Source organism: Carettochelys insculpta, chromosome 15 (genome assembly GCF_033958435.1).
Source record: "Carettochelys insculpta isolate YL-2023 chromosome 15, ASM3395843v1, whole genome shotgun sequence".
Taxonomy (NCBI): domain Eukaryota; kingdom Metazoa; phylum Chordata; order Testudines; family Carettochelyidae; genus Carettochelys; species Carettochelys insculpta.
The window spans coordinates 8,729,335-8,746,790 of record NC_134151.1 but is presented as its reverse complement, the minus strand read 5'-3'; the positions used below and the strand labels follow the sequence as shown (position 1 = coordinate 8,746,790).

Genomic DNA, 17,456 nt, shown 5'->3' with positions numbered 1-17,456 from the left:
TCTTCAAGGTTTATATTATTAACCTACAGTAGAAGCTGTATTATCTGGCACCCCTGGGAAACGGGAGGCGCTGGATACTCAAAAGTGCTGGACTTTGGAGTGCCAGTCACTCAAGCAGCCACTCAGCCAAGCAGCCATCCCTGCACCCACTGCTACCATTGCAAGAGTCATCCCTATGGCCCACAGCTGCAGGCCTCGTCCTGTCAGGCGGCCGCCCCAGTCCCATAGCAACCAGCCCTCCTCTGCTGGAGCAGGTGCCGGTTAATTGAGCATGCTAGTTATCCAAAATCCCAGGTAGCCCGGCTTTTTCTGTATTTAGTGGTAGATAATTTAATTTATAATCATTTAATATTTTAATGTAATATAAAGTCAGTGCCAAAAGGAATCAAAATGACATTACCGAAATGACATGTTTTGATATTGACATATATCCCATTTTTAATTGCCAGGTATAAATTTGTACACCAACTCCATAATATATATTTCGATTTTTTTTTCTGGGCACCACATTTCAGGAAAGATGTGGACAAATGGGAAAAGGTGCAAAGAAGAGCAACAAAAATGATTAAAGGTCTACAAAACATCACATATGAGGGAAGAATGATGGAATTGGGATTGTTTAGCCACCTGGACACAGCTTTCAAGTATTTAAAATGTTGTTATAAGGACGAAGAAGAAAAATTGCTGTTCTTCACTTCTAAGGGCAGGAGAAAGAGCAACAGGCTTACATTTCCCATAAGGGATGTTTAGGTTGGACATTAGGATAACAGTCAGAGTGGTTAAGCACTAGAATTAATTGTCTAGGATGGTTGTGTAATCTCCATCACAGGAGATTTTTAAGAGCTGGTTAGACAATCACCTAACAGGGATTGTCTAAATGTTGTTTGGTCCTGCCATGAGAGCAGGGGACTGTATTTAATGACTCTGGAGGTCCCTTCCAATTCTCGGATTCATTTTGCACAACACAGGTTGAACCTCTCTAATCCAGAACTCTCTCATGTGGCAACATTCGTAATCTGGCATGATTTTAGTTAGATGGATGACCACTTATCATGGGTGTGGCCGTTTCCTGAGGTCTCATAGAAGTTTGTTTCAGCCACCAGTCCCGATTCTCAGTGTTCTGTGCTGCTGTTTAGCTCTAATTTATCCCTAAATGACTTCTAAGAGCCAAGTAAGCAATGAAAGTGTTGGTTATGCTGCTAGACAATACTGACCTCCTGTAGTTCAACAAAGTCTCTGGGTGGGCACCAGTCACATCCTGAGAGTGCCAGAATAGTGAAGTTCAACCTGTATTTAGTTATGTGTGTGTCCACAAACCTGCAGATTCAACACTGCTGATAGATCTTCCTTAATTTAACATGCACACATGACATGAGATGATTCCCCATTTTAACCAGTTTAGTTTTCAATGAAGAGAAATTTTAGTTGAAATGCAGATATAATAATACTTTTCTAAGTAAACTGGACCACTCTTTTGAAAAAAAACAGACAGACAACCCTCCATGATTTCAAGTGATGTGAGAAACAGATTAACGAACACTAATTAGATAACTGAATCCCAACAATTGGAGACAGACAGAAAACGTCTAATTTTACAGACTTCCCCACCCTTATTATAGATGTACCACATACAGTTTAGGGCTCATAAGCATGGGCACGGATCTATGAATGCAAATATCTTCAGAGCAGTGGAGAAATCTATGCTGGGGACAAAAGAGGTATTATTCACAGGCCTTTTATATGCCATAAAATGATACAGCTCAATTCTTGAAGATATAAAATGAAAATTAGATGTTGTGACACTTTCAGACTGCATATGACACAGAAAAAGGTGCGACAGGTGTTAGATTTCGCTTGAATACCACCAAGGAGACAGTTTACTCACATTCAGCAAATAGAAGAAACTGCAGCAGGTGCTATAAACAAAGAAGGGCAGAATAAGGTATCCGGAAAAGGAGAACAATGGCACTTCTCCCTGTAGGATGCCCACTCAAGCCTGTTTATACAGCACTGTGAGAGGCATGGGAGAGGAACAAATGTCCTTCAAAGGGCTGAGAAACCAAAAGAAACTGACGGTTAGCTCTCTAGGGGCTCCAAGTTAACATCATCTGTGGAATGAAGTAGTGTCACACCAGTCATATTAAGGTTTAGTTTTTTTGTTTGTACCTGGTCAAGGAAGTGGCTTCTTAAGTACTGCATGGCCTGGAGAATGCTCTTTGGAAGCGGACAGCCTGTTCGTTGAACGTTTAGCAGCAGTGGGACCCCAAATACATTTTTGTCCTTGTAGTCAGGGGCTTTGATTTTTTTAATGAACTTTGGAACAGTCCTGAAAACAAAAATAAACAATCAAACCATTAGCTGCCCCTCCCCAATTCAGTGCACCTCCAAGCAGGGACACCGAAGGTCTTCTCTCCCTTCCCCACGTTCACTTTAAGCTTTGCACATTTAGGAAGGCATGTACCACCTTTGTTCCTCCACCAAATACTCCAGCCTTATGATACTCACAGTAGCACAAAGAAATTAACACAGTACTACAGCAACAGCATAAGCTGTGTGCCATAAGCCCCTTAAATTTATCAGGGAGCAGCTGCCATAAAGAAATCCTCATTTCAAGTGGAAATTCTTGCAGAATAGATTCCCATCCTCACAAGGGCTAACCTATACTTACCAGAAGATCGACCGCAGGAAGATCAATCTTCCGGAAGCTCAGCCATCGACCCCTTGAAGAGGACACTGACGTGAGACTTCCAAGCCCCGGACTATACTAGGGAAGAAAATCGATTCTGGTGCGTCAATTCTAGCTACACTAATGGCACAGGTAGAATTGCCTTTCTGAAATCAGCCCTCTCTCCTAATGTAGATCACCCTAAGGGTGCAGGATGTGCTCCTAAGTTCAGATACTAGAACGCTGCATAAAGATCAGAATTGTTATAAATGATCACAAGGGCTAGTGAATTTTTTTCAAGCTCCAACCAGCAGAGAAGTGGTTATATCAGTGTCCCAGCCCCTAATTCCCTTTGTCTCAGAAGATAGTGTTCATAAAAAAGCCTTATGAAAGGGCAAGCTTCAGAAGAAAGTGAAGAACAAAGCTTGGACTGTTATTTAAATGATCAATAATGCACAACTGTAGGAAAGGAAATCCTGCCCCACTGAAATCACTGGGAATTTTAACATAACTTACCAGTTCCAGCCCTGTTTACTGGAAGGAGAGTATTTGTCCATTAAAGCAGTGAGTTTCAACAAAGCAAGCTTCTGTATTCGGTTTAGGTGGGCAGCTGACTGGTTCTCAATTTGTACAGAAAGACTTTCCAAGTTTACGGTCTCCTCTGTAGGCCAGTGTCGCCTCTCCTGTCTAAGAAGTAAACATTGTTTAGGTTAAAGGAATGTTCTTGTAGCTCATGTCAGGTATCTGCCTAAAGCAATGAAACCTATGGGCTGTGTCTACACTACAAAAATAACTTCGAAGTTGAGGGTCTACACACGCCCTACTTCAAAGTAGGGCTCTACTCCATTCACAGGAATGGATAAGGACTTCGAAGTTGGGCTCCCTACTTCGAAGTAAGGGAAAATGTGTGTAGACTCTCTGCTGGCTACTTGAATGTAGTGCCTAACTTCGAAGTTAGCTCCTAGTGTAGACGCACCCATGGAATGTTATGTTCCATCAATCACTTCAAAAGTGACCTGCTGTTTCCAAGCAGATTTTGATTGCCTTTTATGTAAAAGGTCTAGGCTGCACTGCACCAATGTGAAAGGTTCAAAGTGGATAAAGGAAAGAGACACAAAATATGGATTTGCATTTCTCTCAGTGTTTACATGGCCATCATCACTGTAATACCATAGCACCTAATGACTGGATTTGGTTACGTCAGACCTCTCTTTAGTTGAAGAGATTTGAATCTCTCATTGTTTTGTGAAGGTGATTTTGTTTTGGACTGATGGGATGAAAGGGAAGTTCTTGGAAAAGGGCAGAAAGGAGAGGGGAAGTTTGTAAAGAAAATGGAAGCTGACCTGCTGGGATGTGAAAATGAGGATGCCATCTCTGAATCTCTTGCATCGACCAGTTCTGGTGACTCAAGCTCATTGGCATGCTTGCAGTTCTGTTTTCCATCAGGAGCCGGTAGATCTGCCAGTTTCTCCACTGAATGCTGTTTTATCTCAAGGTGGATTTCTTTAGGAGAAGACGGACACGGAGAGGTTGAGTCATTCGCAAAATCAGAGTCTCCATCATCTGAGAACCTCTCAGTCCACTGACTGACCAACTTTCTGAGCCCATTGACATGTTCCATGACATTGTCCAGTTCAGAAAAAACATCGTCGTCACCAACATCCGGTATCTCCAGCTTGCTAAAATGAACAGGAATGGTGGGCACATTGTCATATATACTCAGCCTGTTGTCTATGAATGACAGAGGACTTAGAGGGGCCTCAGACTCCTTAGAACTAGTTCTAATTCTGTTCCTCCTGCATCCATGAAAGCTTCCAGTTCTCCAGTTCACAGAGGTGTTGTCTGTTGGAGATAAGAAAATGTTTGTAAGTGCTTTGGGAAAAGTCCCAGGCTTATGGCCTTGTGGTATGTGAAATATTTGGTTTGCATGCAAGTTGATTTCATTTTTCAAGTTTTGCTCCGATACATCGTTCCACAGAGAGAGCTTGCTGGAGTCAGAGTCCTCCACGTACGTGCCTCCCCGTTTAGCATAGCTCCTGACTTTGATAACAGGACTTGGAGTGCTCACGGTGCTGCTGTTTTCAGACTGGCTGCTGCTACTGCAAGTGTGGGGAGAATAGGAAGAATTCTTCTTCATCTGGCTGTCAGTCAGGTCACCAATATCCACACAATTAAGGTTCTTCAGCTTTTCTTCATCCAGTCCCTCCACAAGAACAGGCTCACCTATGATGGGTTTGGCCTTGGACCGAGCACTTCTCTTCACACTAGTGCTCCGTATGCGCAGTTTCTCCATTTTCTTTAGAAAGCTCTTCCCTGTTTTGTGTGGTGGCTTATCCAAAAGCTTCTCCTCACTGATGATATTTAAGAACTCACTTGGGGAAGGAGAACAACTAAAGGTAGAGTCAGGAGAGGCCAGTTTACTTGAAGAACACCTGGAGGAACTAGTGCTGGTCTCAACATCTTCAAAAGTTTTAGGAAAGCTGATTATGTCACTGTCCCCACTGCTAATGCTGTGCATTGAAGACACATCATTCTTCTCTCCTAGGTCTGAAAAGGATATTTCCTCACTACCAGTACTCTTAAGTCTTGGACTGTCTGGGACTGATGCACTAGGAAGTTTTTCAGGGAAATCTTCCACACTCTCCAGACGAGACCATCTGTGATTGCACCTCTCATAAGACCATTTGTTACTTATTGCACAAGGTTCATCATCTTCAGATTCATCACTCTTAAAGCAAAGAAAGTACAGTTAAATGGACAAAGGCCAGCAAGTTTTAAAATATCTAAGATATAACGAGAAAGGTTTAACGCGTTATGCTTATTTTTATGAGTCTCTGCAGTACTTTTAGAGTTCTACATTGGAACATCGTTCATGCTAAAGCCCTTCAGCGTGACACCTGTTTTGCTAGCAGAAAGAGTTTCGGGAGAAAGAGCACCTAAACTGAAAGTTTTGTTAAAAGAGAATAGAACTGACCAGACAATTACAATTCTGTTTTCAAAGCAAAGCAACTTTTAAAGTTTGGTCTCTTTCAACATTGGAACAAAATCAAAACCTTTGGAACATTTAATGAAAATGAAATTGTGTTGAACTATTTATTTTCAAATCAAAACCCAAACCTTTCTATGAGGGAAGGGGATGGGTGAGTAAGTAGGAGGGTGTATGCAGAAGGAGAAAAGGGGGGTCTGTTTCTCCAGGCTGTTGATTAATGCACTGGCTAAAGATGTGGGACACTGAGGTACAAGGATTCCCTTAGGAGTTATGGGGCCCTAAATAGCACTATTAAACTAGGGCTCCCATACCTGATGGCAGTGGGGGAGAAGGGGAGGACGATTTTTAGTGATGTGATTTATAATCTTCAGCAACACACTAATGAACATTTTTGAAAAAGCAAATTATAAATTAAGGCCCAATAGACTAACACAGTAAATTCAGAAACTAACAGTAAATGGCTTCATTACTACTTGAATGGCTTTCACAGAAGCAAGTGTTCTGCTATGGGCTCCATCCACCATTTCCACTGATAAGTTAACTGGACCCTCTCCAGAGGAAGCAGAGCCACAGAACAGGGACAGGAAGAGGTGTATGGATAGACACTTAGATCCAAGCAGTGACCCAAATTTTCAACTGCCCTACATAGCTGCCTATGGATAAGGATGGCTTGGCCCAGCCCGGTTACAAGTTCTTGAATCAGACAGAGGAGTGACTTGAATGTGGATCTCACATATCCCAGGCCAGCACCATAGAATGAGGGACAAAGTCTGTCTCTAAAACTCTCTCTCCAAGGACATATTTTTCCACAAAAAATATTGGCTTCAACAAAATAGCATATTTTGATGAAATGTCATGCAGTCCAAAGTGTACCAGTCCAAATTAGTGCTAAAAGAGAAAAGTCAAACTCTTTCAAGCAGGCACAGGGTGGGATTTCTGTAAGCAGCTAAGTGACTCAGGTGCACTAGTGTGATGGAGTAGGGGATACCTGTGTGTATGTGAGTGGCTCACAGAGGGTGTGGGGCTCCTGCTGAGGGTAACCCTGACGACCAGGTAACACCTTTGTACTGCAGACAAAGGAGGAGGTGGAGCCTGAGGGGTTTGAATTGGAACTGGGAGTTGGAAGCAGTTAGTCTGGGCTGAGGGAGAGAGAGACAAAGGAGGGGGCAAGGCCCCAGCTCTGGGGGCCCCTCGGGGCCTCCTCTCCCCAACATGGATTGGACTGGCTGTCTCTGCCTGCTGTACTGACTCCTCTGTACAATGCTGTGTCCTGTCGGCTAATAAACCTGCTGTTTTCCTGCTGAGTGAGAGACTCTCCTGCCTGCAGACAGGGTGCAGAGCTTGGGGGACCCCAGAACCCCATCACACTGGTGTCAGAAGTGGGATGTTCTGCACCCCGAGGATGGAGCATCCAGCAGTAAGTGACCGGGGCCCCGGAAGAAGTGGGGCCTGCGAGACCCAGGTGTGCTGAAGGGCAGTGAGGTGCAGTTCCCCAAGGCGGAGGAGCCTGCGGCCAAACCCAAGCAACTGCGGTTGTGGTCCTCGAGAGGGGGTGTCACACCTGAGGAGGGGTTACTCCTGGGAATCTGTTGGAGTCGGTCCCAGAAGGTGGAGGGGCCGAGAGCCCAACCCCCAGGAACAAGTGACCCCTGAGGAGGCTGACACTGAATGAGTCCTTCCCAAGACAGTGTGCTCATGGTCCCTGACAGCAGGTGTCACACTGAAGAAGGGGTTCCGCTGGGAGTCTGTTGGAGTCGGTCCCAGAGGGCGGAGGGGCCTACGGCCTAACCCCGGGCAGCTTGTGACCCGCAAGGAGCCTGGCACACTGAAGGGATTCTTCCAGGAATCGTGGGGTGCAGAGGGCATCAGCCTGAGAGCCTGCAACCACGCTGAGCAACTCCGCTGTGAAGTGGCAGCACCTGGAAACCGAATCGAGATTAAAGAAGCTGGACAAGGTAGCGTGGATATGCAGTGGCGGAGCTGAGGGCTGGGGAGAATCCTGCAGAGGTGAGCCCGGATCGGGGCAGGGAACCCTGGACTGCATGGAGTTCTGAACCGAGTGGCCTGCCACAGCTCAAGGAGGGAAGGAGCGATTCCAACCCATCATCTACTAGTGGCCAAGACAGACCTGTGAAGAGTTTTCCAGGCCTGGGCCAAGGAAGGTGCCTGTGTGTCTGTGCAGGAAAGCAGCTGATCCACTGGGAATGGCAAGTTGTCTGTGAGAGAAGCTGCTTCACCTTCTGTGTGTGTGTGGAGACCAGCCGGGGGGCTGGGACAAAGGAGAGAGTGTCTCCCATTGTCTGTCTGTGTTGAACAGCAGCAGCAGCCTGGGGAGAGAGCAGAGCCTGCGTTTGGAAAAGGTGCCAATGAGGAAACTAGCCCATTGTCTGAGGAAGACTTCCCCAGCCTAGGGTGGCTGGAGAAGGATCCACCAGAAAAGAGCATTCCAGGTGTGTCTCTGAATCCAGCCATGGGGGCTGGAGCAGAGGGAATGGCTCTAGGATGGGCAGTGGTATCCCTGCTAAGGACACTGGTCCTTGGTGCAAGAAAAGTGCTTCTGCTTCTGGGGAAGTGAATCCTTTGCCTGAGCCTGTGGGGGCTCGAGATGGAGCCAAGATCCCAGAGCTGGATCTGAGGGCAGCTGAAGCCCAGATGGGAAGTGGGCCTACCTCTGTGTCTCTCAGGGGGGATGATGCTTTAACTTGGTCTAATCCAGTTAGTATCATCAGGGAATCCCAGAGACCAGACGATTCTGGTACTTGTTCTTTGCCTGATGCTGAGGTGTTACTGGGAGGGGGTGAGAGGACTCTGTCCTACCAGAGTCATCCTCTTGCCAGTACACAAGAACAGATGGGCAATGGAGTTATGCTGACTGATGAAGATAAAGGATCTGGTAGCAGAAGGGAGGAAAGGGACCCTAATCTTCTGTCCGGTGGTACTGGCTGTCTGCCTGCCTGGAGGGGGATTATGTGGGAATCTGCCTGATGGGCCAGAAGTGATCCTGGGTGTAGGTGAACCCCAGGAGCTGGTTGTGGCTCAAGGGAGCAGTGCCCCTGTGGAGCCAGACAGGGGTGAGTTATTGTTTCGGGGAGCTCTTGAGGAAGAGAATTTCCCTGAAACTTTTCCTGACCCGTCTGTGGGGACTGCAGAAAATGGGAGTGAGGTGAAGGAGAGTGAACAGGAAAGGTGCTTGTCTGTGAGAGCTGGAGCAGCCCTTTGCCTGGGGAGAAGTTTGTTTCAGCTCCTGATGGCCAGGACCTGCCTGAGTGTGAAACCACTGGCTGTGCTCTGGAAGGGTCCAAAGCAGGCAAGGTAAAGGTTTCTCAGGAATTGGAAGTTGATGCAAGTAAAGTGAAAACTATCAGGTAGTGTGAGCAGCCCTGTGAGAACCAAGTAAAACAGCTGCACAGTCAGTCTCTGTAGGATGCAGGAGAGCGCCAGCAATTCCCCATCTCCAGATGGTGGAAACACTTATATTCTCATACTGGATTCGACTTCTGATTCCATGGGGAGGCAGTAGTTGGAGGTGGAAGGACAAAGGAGCTTTGGGCCTGGTGGGCCAGTAAGGGATAAACAGGGATTCCTTCATGTGGATTCTGCGTCTGGGACTCACAAAACAACTCTCAGAAAGCAGTTTGGTTTGCAAATTTCCAGGCTGGCTGGGAGGGGGCCGTCTCCCTGAGATCATCAATGGCCCAGCTCTTGTTAGAAGGGAGGGCACAGCCAGAGAGATCAAATTTCCACCCCAGGGGGCAAGGGAGAAGATTAGAACTTGATGGTGCTAAGAAAGGCCTCAGCCACTTAGCCCCAAAATACCAGATTCTCAAGGATGTTGCACAAAGGTTGTGGTCTACCAAAGAGCAACGTAAATGTACAGTTGCAATGGGTTTGTTCTGTTACTCACGCTGACTGCTGTAACCAAGGGGTGCTGCTACCAAAAGCTGTAGAATTGTACCATGTACTGAATGTTTGGAAAGAGCCATTTGACATGATGACATTGATGTAGAAGCATGAGTTGTATGTTGAAGGACTCTGTAACTCTGAAATGTCACCATTGTTCCCCGTAACTAGTCTTGCAACCTCTCACATGAGGAGGAACATTCCAAACCTATTGTGTGGCATGGAAGGGGAAACTGAGGCACACAACCATTCTGGTGGTCTGGCTAAATGCCAAGGGTGGAAAGCATTTGTACCTTCTTTTACTGGACTGTAACTGAATTCCAAACATGTGCTGGAGCAGCTGTATGGGCTGGTGGTCAGACAGGGCAGGGCCCAGACCAGAAAAGAACTATTTGATCTGTTGGTGCTGCAGCATCTGTATGGGCTCTGCCTGCCCGACTTGAGAACGTGGCTGATGGACCAGAGACAGAAGCAGGGAGACCGACCAACCTGCGGGAACTAAAGGGACTTGTCTGGCTGCATCACATGAAAAGGGCCAATACCAAGCTCCTGAGTTGGAGCCTCCCCCAGCAGGATTATGACATGGAGGTGGTGCACATCAAGGGGAGCACTGAGGGTACAGCCGATGCCCGATCACGAGGGGAGGGCCCTGAACTTCTCCAGGTCACTGGCTGAGTGATCCCGCTCAGTTCAATCTGGAAGGGGGGAGAGATGTGATGGAGTGGGGGATGCCTGTGTGTATGTGAGTGGCTCACAGAGGGTGTGGGGCTCCTGCTGAGGGTAACCCTGACGACCAGGTAACACCTTTGTACTGCAGACAAAGGAGGAGGTGGAGCCTGAGGGGTTTGAATTGGAACTGGGAGTTGGAAGCAGTTAGTCTGGGCTGAGGGAGAGAGAGACAAAGGAGGGGGCAAGGCCCCAGCTCTGGGGGCCCCTCGGGGCCTCCTCTCCCCAACATGGATTGGACTGGCTGTCTCTGCCTGCTGTACTGACTCCTCTGTACAATGCTGTGTCCTGTCGGCTAATAAACCTGCTGTTTTCCTGCTGAGTGAGAGACTCTCCTGCCTGCAGACAGGGTGCAGAGCTTGGGGGACCCCAGAACCCCATCACAACTAGTCCTATTGACTATCAATGGGCTTTGTGCTCTGGAAAAAATACATCCCCAGTGCCCAGTCTATAATTCTCTCCAGCCACTCATTTGTCTGAAAACAAAAGGCAAAGTGACTAGCCAACAAATTAAAATGTATCCTATACAAAGAAAGGTAAGGATAACTCAGTGGTTTGAGTATTAGCCTACTAAACCCAGGGGTTGAGAGTTCAATCCTTGGGGGGGGGGGGGGCATTTAGGGATCTGGGGCAAATAAATTTAAAAAAAAACCTGGCAGGGATGGTGATGGGTCCTGTCCTAAGGGCAGGGGATTGGATTTCTTGACCTCTCAAGGTTCTTTGCAGCTCTATGAGAGAGTGTGCTCTTACCTAAGTGCAACAGAATGGCTGTGGCCACATTTGGCCAAAACTTCTAAATGGCCAATTCGAAGACTACTAACAAGGTGCTGAATTGAATATTCAGTGCCTCATTAACATTTGCATGCTGCCAGCCATGGCAGTTGAGAGGAATAAGGGGATTTCAAAATGCGTGGGGTCCTTTCGGAAAGGACCCCAGTGTCGCCGTGCTGAACTGTGCACATTTGAAAGGGGTGCTTTAGGAGCACCGCGGCTGGTGTGATGTGAATACTAATGAGGCACTGAATATTCAGTTCAGCACCTCATTAGTATTCTTCGAATTGGCCATTAGCATGGACATTTCGAAGTTGTGGTCACAGCCAATAAAATGTGTGGGTTGGAGTGATGGGTGGCAACATAAGGAACTTTTCACCTAATAGCATGAGCAAAACCTTCCTTAATCAAAGTCCCATTCTCATAACAGGCACCCATAATGGCATTGTTAAAGGGTTTGTCCACCCTATAGAAAATGGCAGGGGGCTTTTTTAAACAACACAATTGTGAGCTCACTGTAAAATCCAAATGCAAAGGGGCAGAACTGTAGCTTTAACCCATGTTAGCTAGCCAAGAGAATCCTAGGCTTCTCCCTACTGTGGGCAAGCCCATAGAGAATGAATTGCCATCTAATTTGCACAGAGATAAACAGAAGAGAGTGAGACCAACTTCTACTTTGCAGCTCTGGAAAATGTACTCAGTGTCACAGCTAAACACCAAGTAGAACAAAAAAGCAGTCAAGTAGCACTTTAAAGACTAACAAAATAATTTATTAGGTGATGAGCTTTTGTGGGACAGACACACTTCTTCAGACCATAGCCATACCAGAACAGACTCAATATTTAAGGCACAGAGAACCAAAAATAGTAATCAAGGTGGACAAATCAGAAAAATAAAATCAAGGTGAGCAAATCAGAGAGTAGAGGGGCAGAAGGTGGGTGGGGAGTCAAGAATCAGATTAAGCCAAGTATGCAAATGAGCCCCTATAATGACCCAGAAAATTCCCATCTAGGTTCAAACCACTTGTTAATGTGTCGAATTTGAATATAAAAAGAGAGTTCAGCAGCCTCTCTTTCAAGAGTGTTGTGAAAATTCCACTTCAGTAAGACGCAAACTTTTAAGTCATTAACAGAATGGCCCACTCCATGAAAATGCTGGCTGACCGACTTGTGGATCAGGAGTGTTTATATGTCTGTTTTGTGCCCATTAGCTCTTTGTCTAAGAGAGTTAGAAGTCTGTCCAATATACAAAGTGTCTGGGCATTGTTGGCACATGATGGCATATTTGATGTTAGTTGAGGTACATGAGAATGGGCCTGTGATTCTGTGAATAACCTGGTTAGGTCCAGTGATGGTATCTCCAGAATACATATGTGGACAAAGCTGGCAGTGGGCTTTGTTGCAAGGAGAAGTTCCAGGACAAGTGTTCCTGCAGTATAGACTGTGGTTGTGGGTGAGAATCCTCATAAGGTTGGGAGGTTGTCTGTAGGAGAGACCAGGCCTGTCACCTAGGGCTTTCTGGAGTGTGGCATCCTGATTACAACCTATCCTTAATCATCACCTAATAAATTATTTTGTTAGTCTTTAAAGTGCTACTTGGCTGCTTTTTTGTTTTGATAGTATATGGACTAGCACAGCTTTCTCTCTATTACAAAGTAGAACAGCTTGTGTAGCCTAAATAGTTAACACACAGTTCACGGCCCATTGAAGGAGAAACATCTCTTTAGCACATCAATCTCTGAGAAGGAAGGGGGGTGGGTAGTTAGCCTGTTAAGAACTGCTAGACTAAACCAGGGGCGGGGAACTTTTTTTTTTTGAGGCGGGGTTTCACTGACCCACAGGAAAAAAAATTGGTTGGAGGACAAATAAAAGTGAGAAGGGGGAGAAAAAAAGCCCACAAAAGCCTCACTGATGTGGCTCCTGTTGGAGACACCTTACTCCCCTCCTCCTCCAGCACCACAGGCAGGTGGAATGGGGGTAGGTGAGAGGGCTGAGGTTCAGGGCTTCCCCAAGGCCAGATTAATTCTTCTGGGGGTCTGGTTTGGGAACACATATGAGGGTTCAGTGTGTGGGAGGGGACTGCTGGGAAGCAGGTGTGGGCTCTGGGTGGGAGGTAAGGGGCATAACTGGGCTGGGGTGAGCAGTGGGTGGGGTCATGAGTGAGCTAGAGGGGAGGGGTCTGGGCTGGAGGGAGGGTGCAGAAGTCAGCTGGGGTTGGGGGATCTGAATGGAAGGTAAAGTGCATAAGTGGGATGAGAGCCATGCTGGGGGGGTCAGGAGTCGGCTGGGGGTGGTCTGGGTGGAAGTAAGGGATGGAAGTGGGGTCTGGGCAGGAGCAGGCTGGGTGCACTTACCTCTGTGCACTGCTGGTGCTGCTGCCCCGTCTCCCAGCTGAGGAAATGGCAGTGCAGGAGAAAACCTCTTCAAGGAGCTTTTCTTTCTTGCCACTGCCAAGAATTGCCTTTTACACACACACGCACACACACACACGAAGTGGCAAGAGAAGCCTTTCCATGCAGTACTCTGCTGCCATTACATACACACACACACACACAACACACACACAAGTGGTGAGAGAAAGTCCTCTGCTGCCATTCCCTCAGCTAGAGGGAGGGGGAGGCAGTGCACACAGCCCATAGCTGCTCTCTGCTGCCCTTCCCCCCGGCAAAGCTTGTGGACTAGATCTGGCCCCAGCTCGCCTGATCTGAACTGTAAGGCTGGGGCCTCCACACACCCTCATCCTCCTGCAGGCTGGATGCTGGGGAGAGGAGTCCCATGCTTTTGGGGCAGGATCCAGGCAAGCGGCGGGGCAGATCCAGACCACAGGCCAGGGGTTCCCAACTCCTGGATTAAACAGAGACGTTCGATTTGTGGCTTATTACATGATTTTTAGTGTCTGGCAGAGTTATGAATTTAAATTCCTAGGCTCCTCTTTTACAAGTGTTCTGCAGACTTCCTTTGAGAATGAGGACGGAGGTCAGAGTGATCACAAAAAGTGTTCACTCGTAGGTGATCTGGTGTTTTTCTTCTTGTATCATTTTTCTGCATAAACTATGCCAAGAGCATAGTGATTGTCTCATTTCACTTGCACAGTTATTTTGGGGCCATGTATTAAGCATGAGTAAGATCCATGGATCTTGAAAGGTGGGGGGCAGGGGGTGCTGATCATCACAACGGTGCAGATATTTCTGCAGGTTTTGCAACTGTTGTTCTGGCAGGGTCCATTGCTGCTTTAAGTAGGTGCATCCTAGTCTGTTCATAACTTGCTTCTGAGCTTGGAGAGGTTGGGGGATTGCTTACAGGCCAGAAGAGGAAGTTCAGGCCTGAACAAATACTCTGTAGTAACCACAAGAGCTTGTATCTCTCACCAACCTTGTCTAATAACCTGGGACCACCACAATTACAACAAGCCTGCAGAACCCCACCTACGATCAGCTGAGGTACAGTGGAAAGGAAGCTTGCAGAGCCCTCCTCTGAACATAAATTTTCACGCCCTGTCTCCAAAGAGTCTCCTGAGTCAGGGCAGTACTTAAGCACATGTTGAGTCCATTTGTCAACTCATAAGCAACAGAAGTCTATGAGTAAAACTTTTACCTTACTAGACAATGACATGTGTGCCAAGGTATGCTATCTGTAAATACTCTAGCTGACTAAGTTATGAAATGAAAATTGCATAAACTCAACTTCTTTTTAACGGAAAATGCATGTGTTTGGCAGGATGGGTTCACTCATTGGCAATTCAAAATAAGACAACAGAATGGGAAAAAATTGCTAATCCTTAATGGATCTTCCTCAAATTTGCCTGCCACTTTACATGATTTGTTTTAAAAGACCACTGGTAATTTTTTATTTTTATATTTTTAAATAAAATTTCAAGACATACCCGTTTTCTCTGATGACTTATTTCCACTTTCATTGCTGCACACTTGTTCAAGGTATTTAACCGTCTAAGGGAAAGGGGAAGAAAAAAAAGACTGAAGACATTAACCCAAATTATTTTCTTAAACAAAAGCAGATATTGTCATAACTGCTCTTAAAACTTGTAAAACCTTGTTCTGCAGCTGAATCTACAGCTAGAGTTCTCCCTTTGCTAAGTGCAAAGAGAGGACCATAATTTCATAAACGGAAGTTTAAGAAAGCATTGACGATAAAGAGAGGTAGCATCCTTCACTAAGACTTTGGGTAGGTCTACACTAGACCTGAAAGTCGATCCTAGTTACACAGTTCCACCTACGACAATTGCTAAGTGGGAACTGACTTATCTAGCAGTCCTCACCAAGAGAGGTCAACGGGAGAAACTCGTCGACTTCCCTTACTACTTGTGATAATGAGGAGTACAGGGATCAACTGTCGAGCCTTGATAGTTTGATTTTACTTGTCCCAATAGACGACAATAGGAAATCAAACCTCGGAAGACCAATCCTGACCGGCTCCTGGCAACAGTAGATGTACCCTCAGGCAAAGAAGCTAATTTTTCCAATTCATGTTTTAAAATACAAGGAAAAACTGATGGCACCAAGGTGGATCAGTAGAAGGAGTTTCTTAGGGCTTTCTTTTTTTTAAATGTTTTGGTGGAAATGCAGAATCGATAAAGACCAAATCAGCAAAGCACTTAAGCAGGGAGGCTGTGGAATCTCCATCTCTGGAGATATTTAAGAACAGGTTAGATAAATATCAGGAATGATCCAGACAGTACTTGGTCCTGCCATGAGGGCAGGGGACTGGACTCGATGACCTCTCAAGGTCCCTTCCAGTCCTAGTATTCTATGATTGTATGATTCGATATGAATGATCGCTTTGACATCAATGTGAAATATTGAGACATAGACCACGTTAAAAAAAAGTGACAATTCTAACACAAGTCCGATGGCGAATATAGAAAGGGATAGCCATAGTATTATTTCATCGCACCCACTGTAACCTGCATACCTGTGTTTGGTTAACTCTCCCATGCAGTGGTACCTAGACCACTTTACAGAGAAAGAATGAGTGTCCTCTACAGCCTGAGCAAGAGCCCGCTGACCTTCAACTCAAGCTATAGAGGCACATGCCCTAAGTCCAGAGGTCTCAAGTTCAAGTCTGCCTGTGGGCAGTTATACCAAAACACAGAGAAAATAGTTTTGCATGTGTTTTGTAGGAAACTCAGTCAGGTAAGCATTTAAACACATGCTTAACTTCAAGTCTGCAAGGCCATTAGTTTCAATAGAACTTAAGCATGTGCTAAAAGCTTTCCTGAATGGGGATGTCCAACACTCATTTGATAAAGAAAAAAATATACCTTAAAAAAGGAGTATGTTTAACGTTAAACACTATGAGCATAATTTTCATGTCTGCTAGGCTGGGGAAAAATGCAAACTAAATAATATTTACCTGTACAGAGAATCAATAGCATCTCGATCTAAAAATTCATGATCTTTCCTCACAGTTTTGATGTCAATAGGAAACTGCATATCTGTGAATACAAAGTATTTATAATTAAGCTTCAATGGTTTCAATTTTTATCAGTAAAGATTGTAAAACATCAATTTCATTGTACACACACCAAGCCAGCCAAAATAAATCCAGCAATATTGAATTGAAATTTGCAGTTAGGCGAATTAAAAAAAAAAAATAAAGGCCATTTGAGAACAGTGAATTTGATTTAAGTATATTTACTTTGTATATTTTGATATGTGATATAGAAAATTTGTGGTTTACTGGCTGTGAGTTTTAACTTTTCCCTTCCCAACAACTAATTCATCTCAGTAATCATTCAATAATTGTCTGACCCTTTCAGTGTATGACCTGCCTCTGTAATTTCCAACAACTGAGAATTTTCTTTTAAATGTAACTTTTAGAAATGCTTAAAACCACTAATACCTGTTGAAATTAAATAAAAAGCAAATTCTGCCAAACATATTTACAGCCTTTTCATAAGGATACTACTATGAACATCAAAGAAGTTAAGCAGTACTTGCCATCACATTTCAGTTTAAGCTAAATATACAGACACTTTTCCAAGCAGTCACATACGAGTAGTTTTACACATTTATGGCCTGAATGGGATTACGCATGTGCACAACTGTTTGTTGGACTGGAACCTCAATGTTTACAAGACAAGGCTATTTAGGTTGCACTAAAGCCAAAATTCTTAGTTTTACTGAACTTAAACTGAAATGTAATGTCAAATACAATCTAACATCTTGGTTAAAAACACCAGTATCACAAGAGTCGCGATAAAGTCATGAGATGGCATTGTTGCCTACATATATATTAGTATAAAACTGGAATCTCTTACAAAAAAATTCTTGCCTATGAAAAGGGCCTGTCCATGACACACAACCCCCCCAGACACCCTGCTTAAGCATGAGATCAAGAACACATGCCATACTTTAGTAAAGTCAGTTTTCTTTTGTGATCTACATTC

The 17,456-nt window shown here is 45.3% G+C and overlaps 1 protein-coding gene across 6 annotated transcripts in view; it reads right to left on the bottom strand.

The window, feature by feature from the left end:
• Positions 1–17,456, bottom strand: part of LOC142021247 (rho GTPase-activating protein 7-like) — a 144,767-nt gene that overhangs the window by 16,156 nt on the left and 111,155 nt on the right. For all 6 annotated transcript variants that reach the window (XM_075009833.1, XM_075009834.1, XM_075009837.1 and 3 more), the window contains 5 exons: positions 16,421–16,502; positions 14,934–14,997; positions 4,009–5,393; positions 3,182–3,352; positions 2,167–2,326 (listed from right to left, as the gene is read on the bottom strand). In XM_075009833.1, coding sequence (XP_074865934.1) covers positions 2,167–2,326; positions 3,182–3,352; positions 4,009–5,393; positions 14,934–14,997; positions 16,421–16,502 — 1,862 coding nt within the window. The remainder of the gene's footprint in view (positions 1–2,166; positions 2,327–3,181; positions 3,353–4,008; positions 5,394–14,933; positions 14,998–16,420; positions 16,503–17,456) is intronic.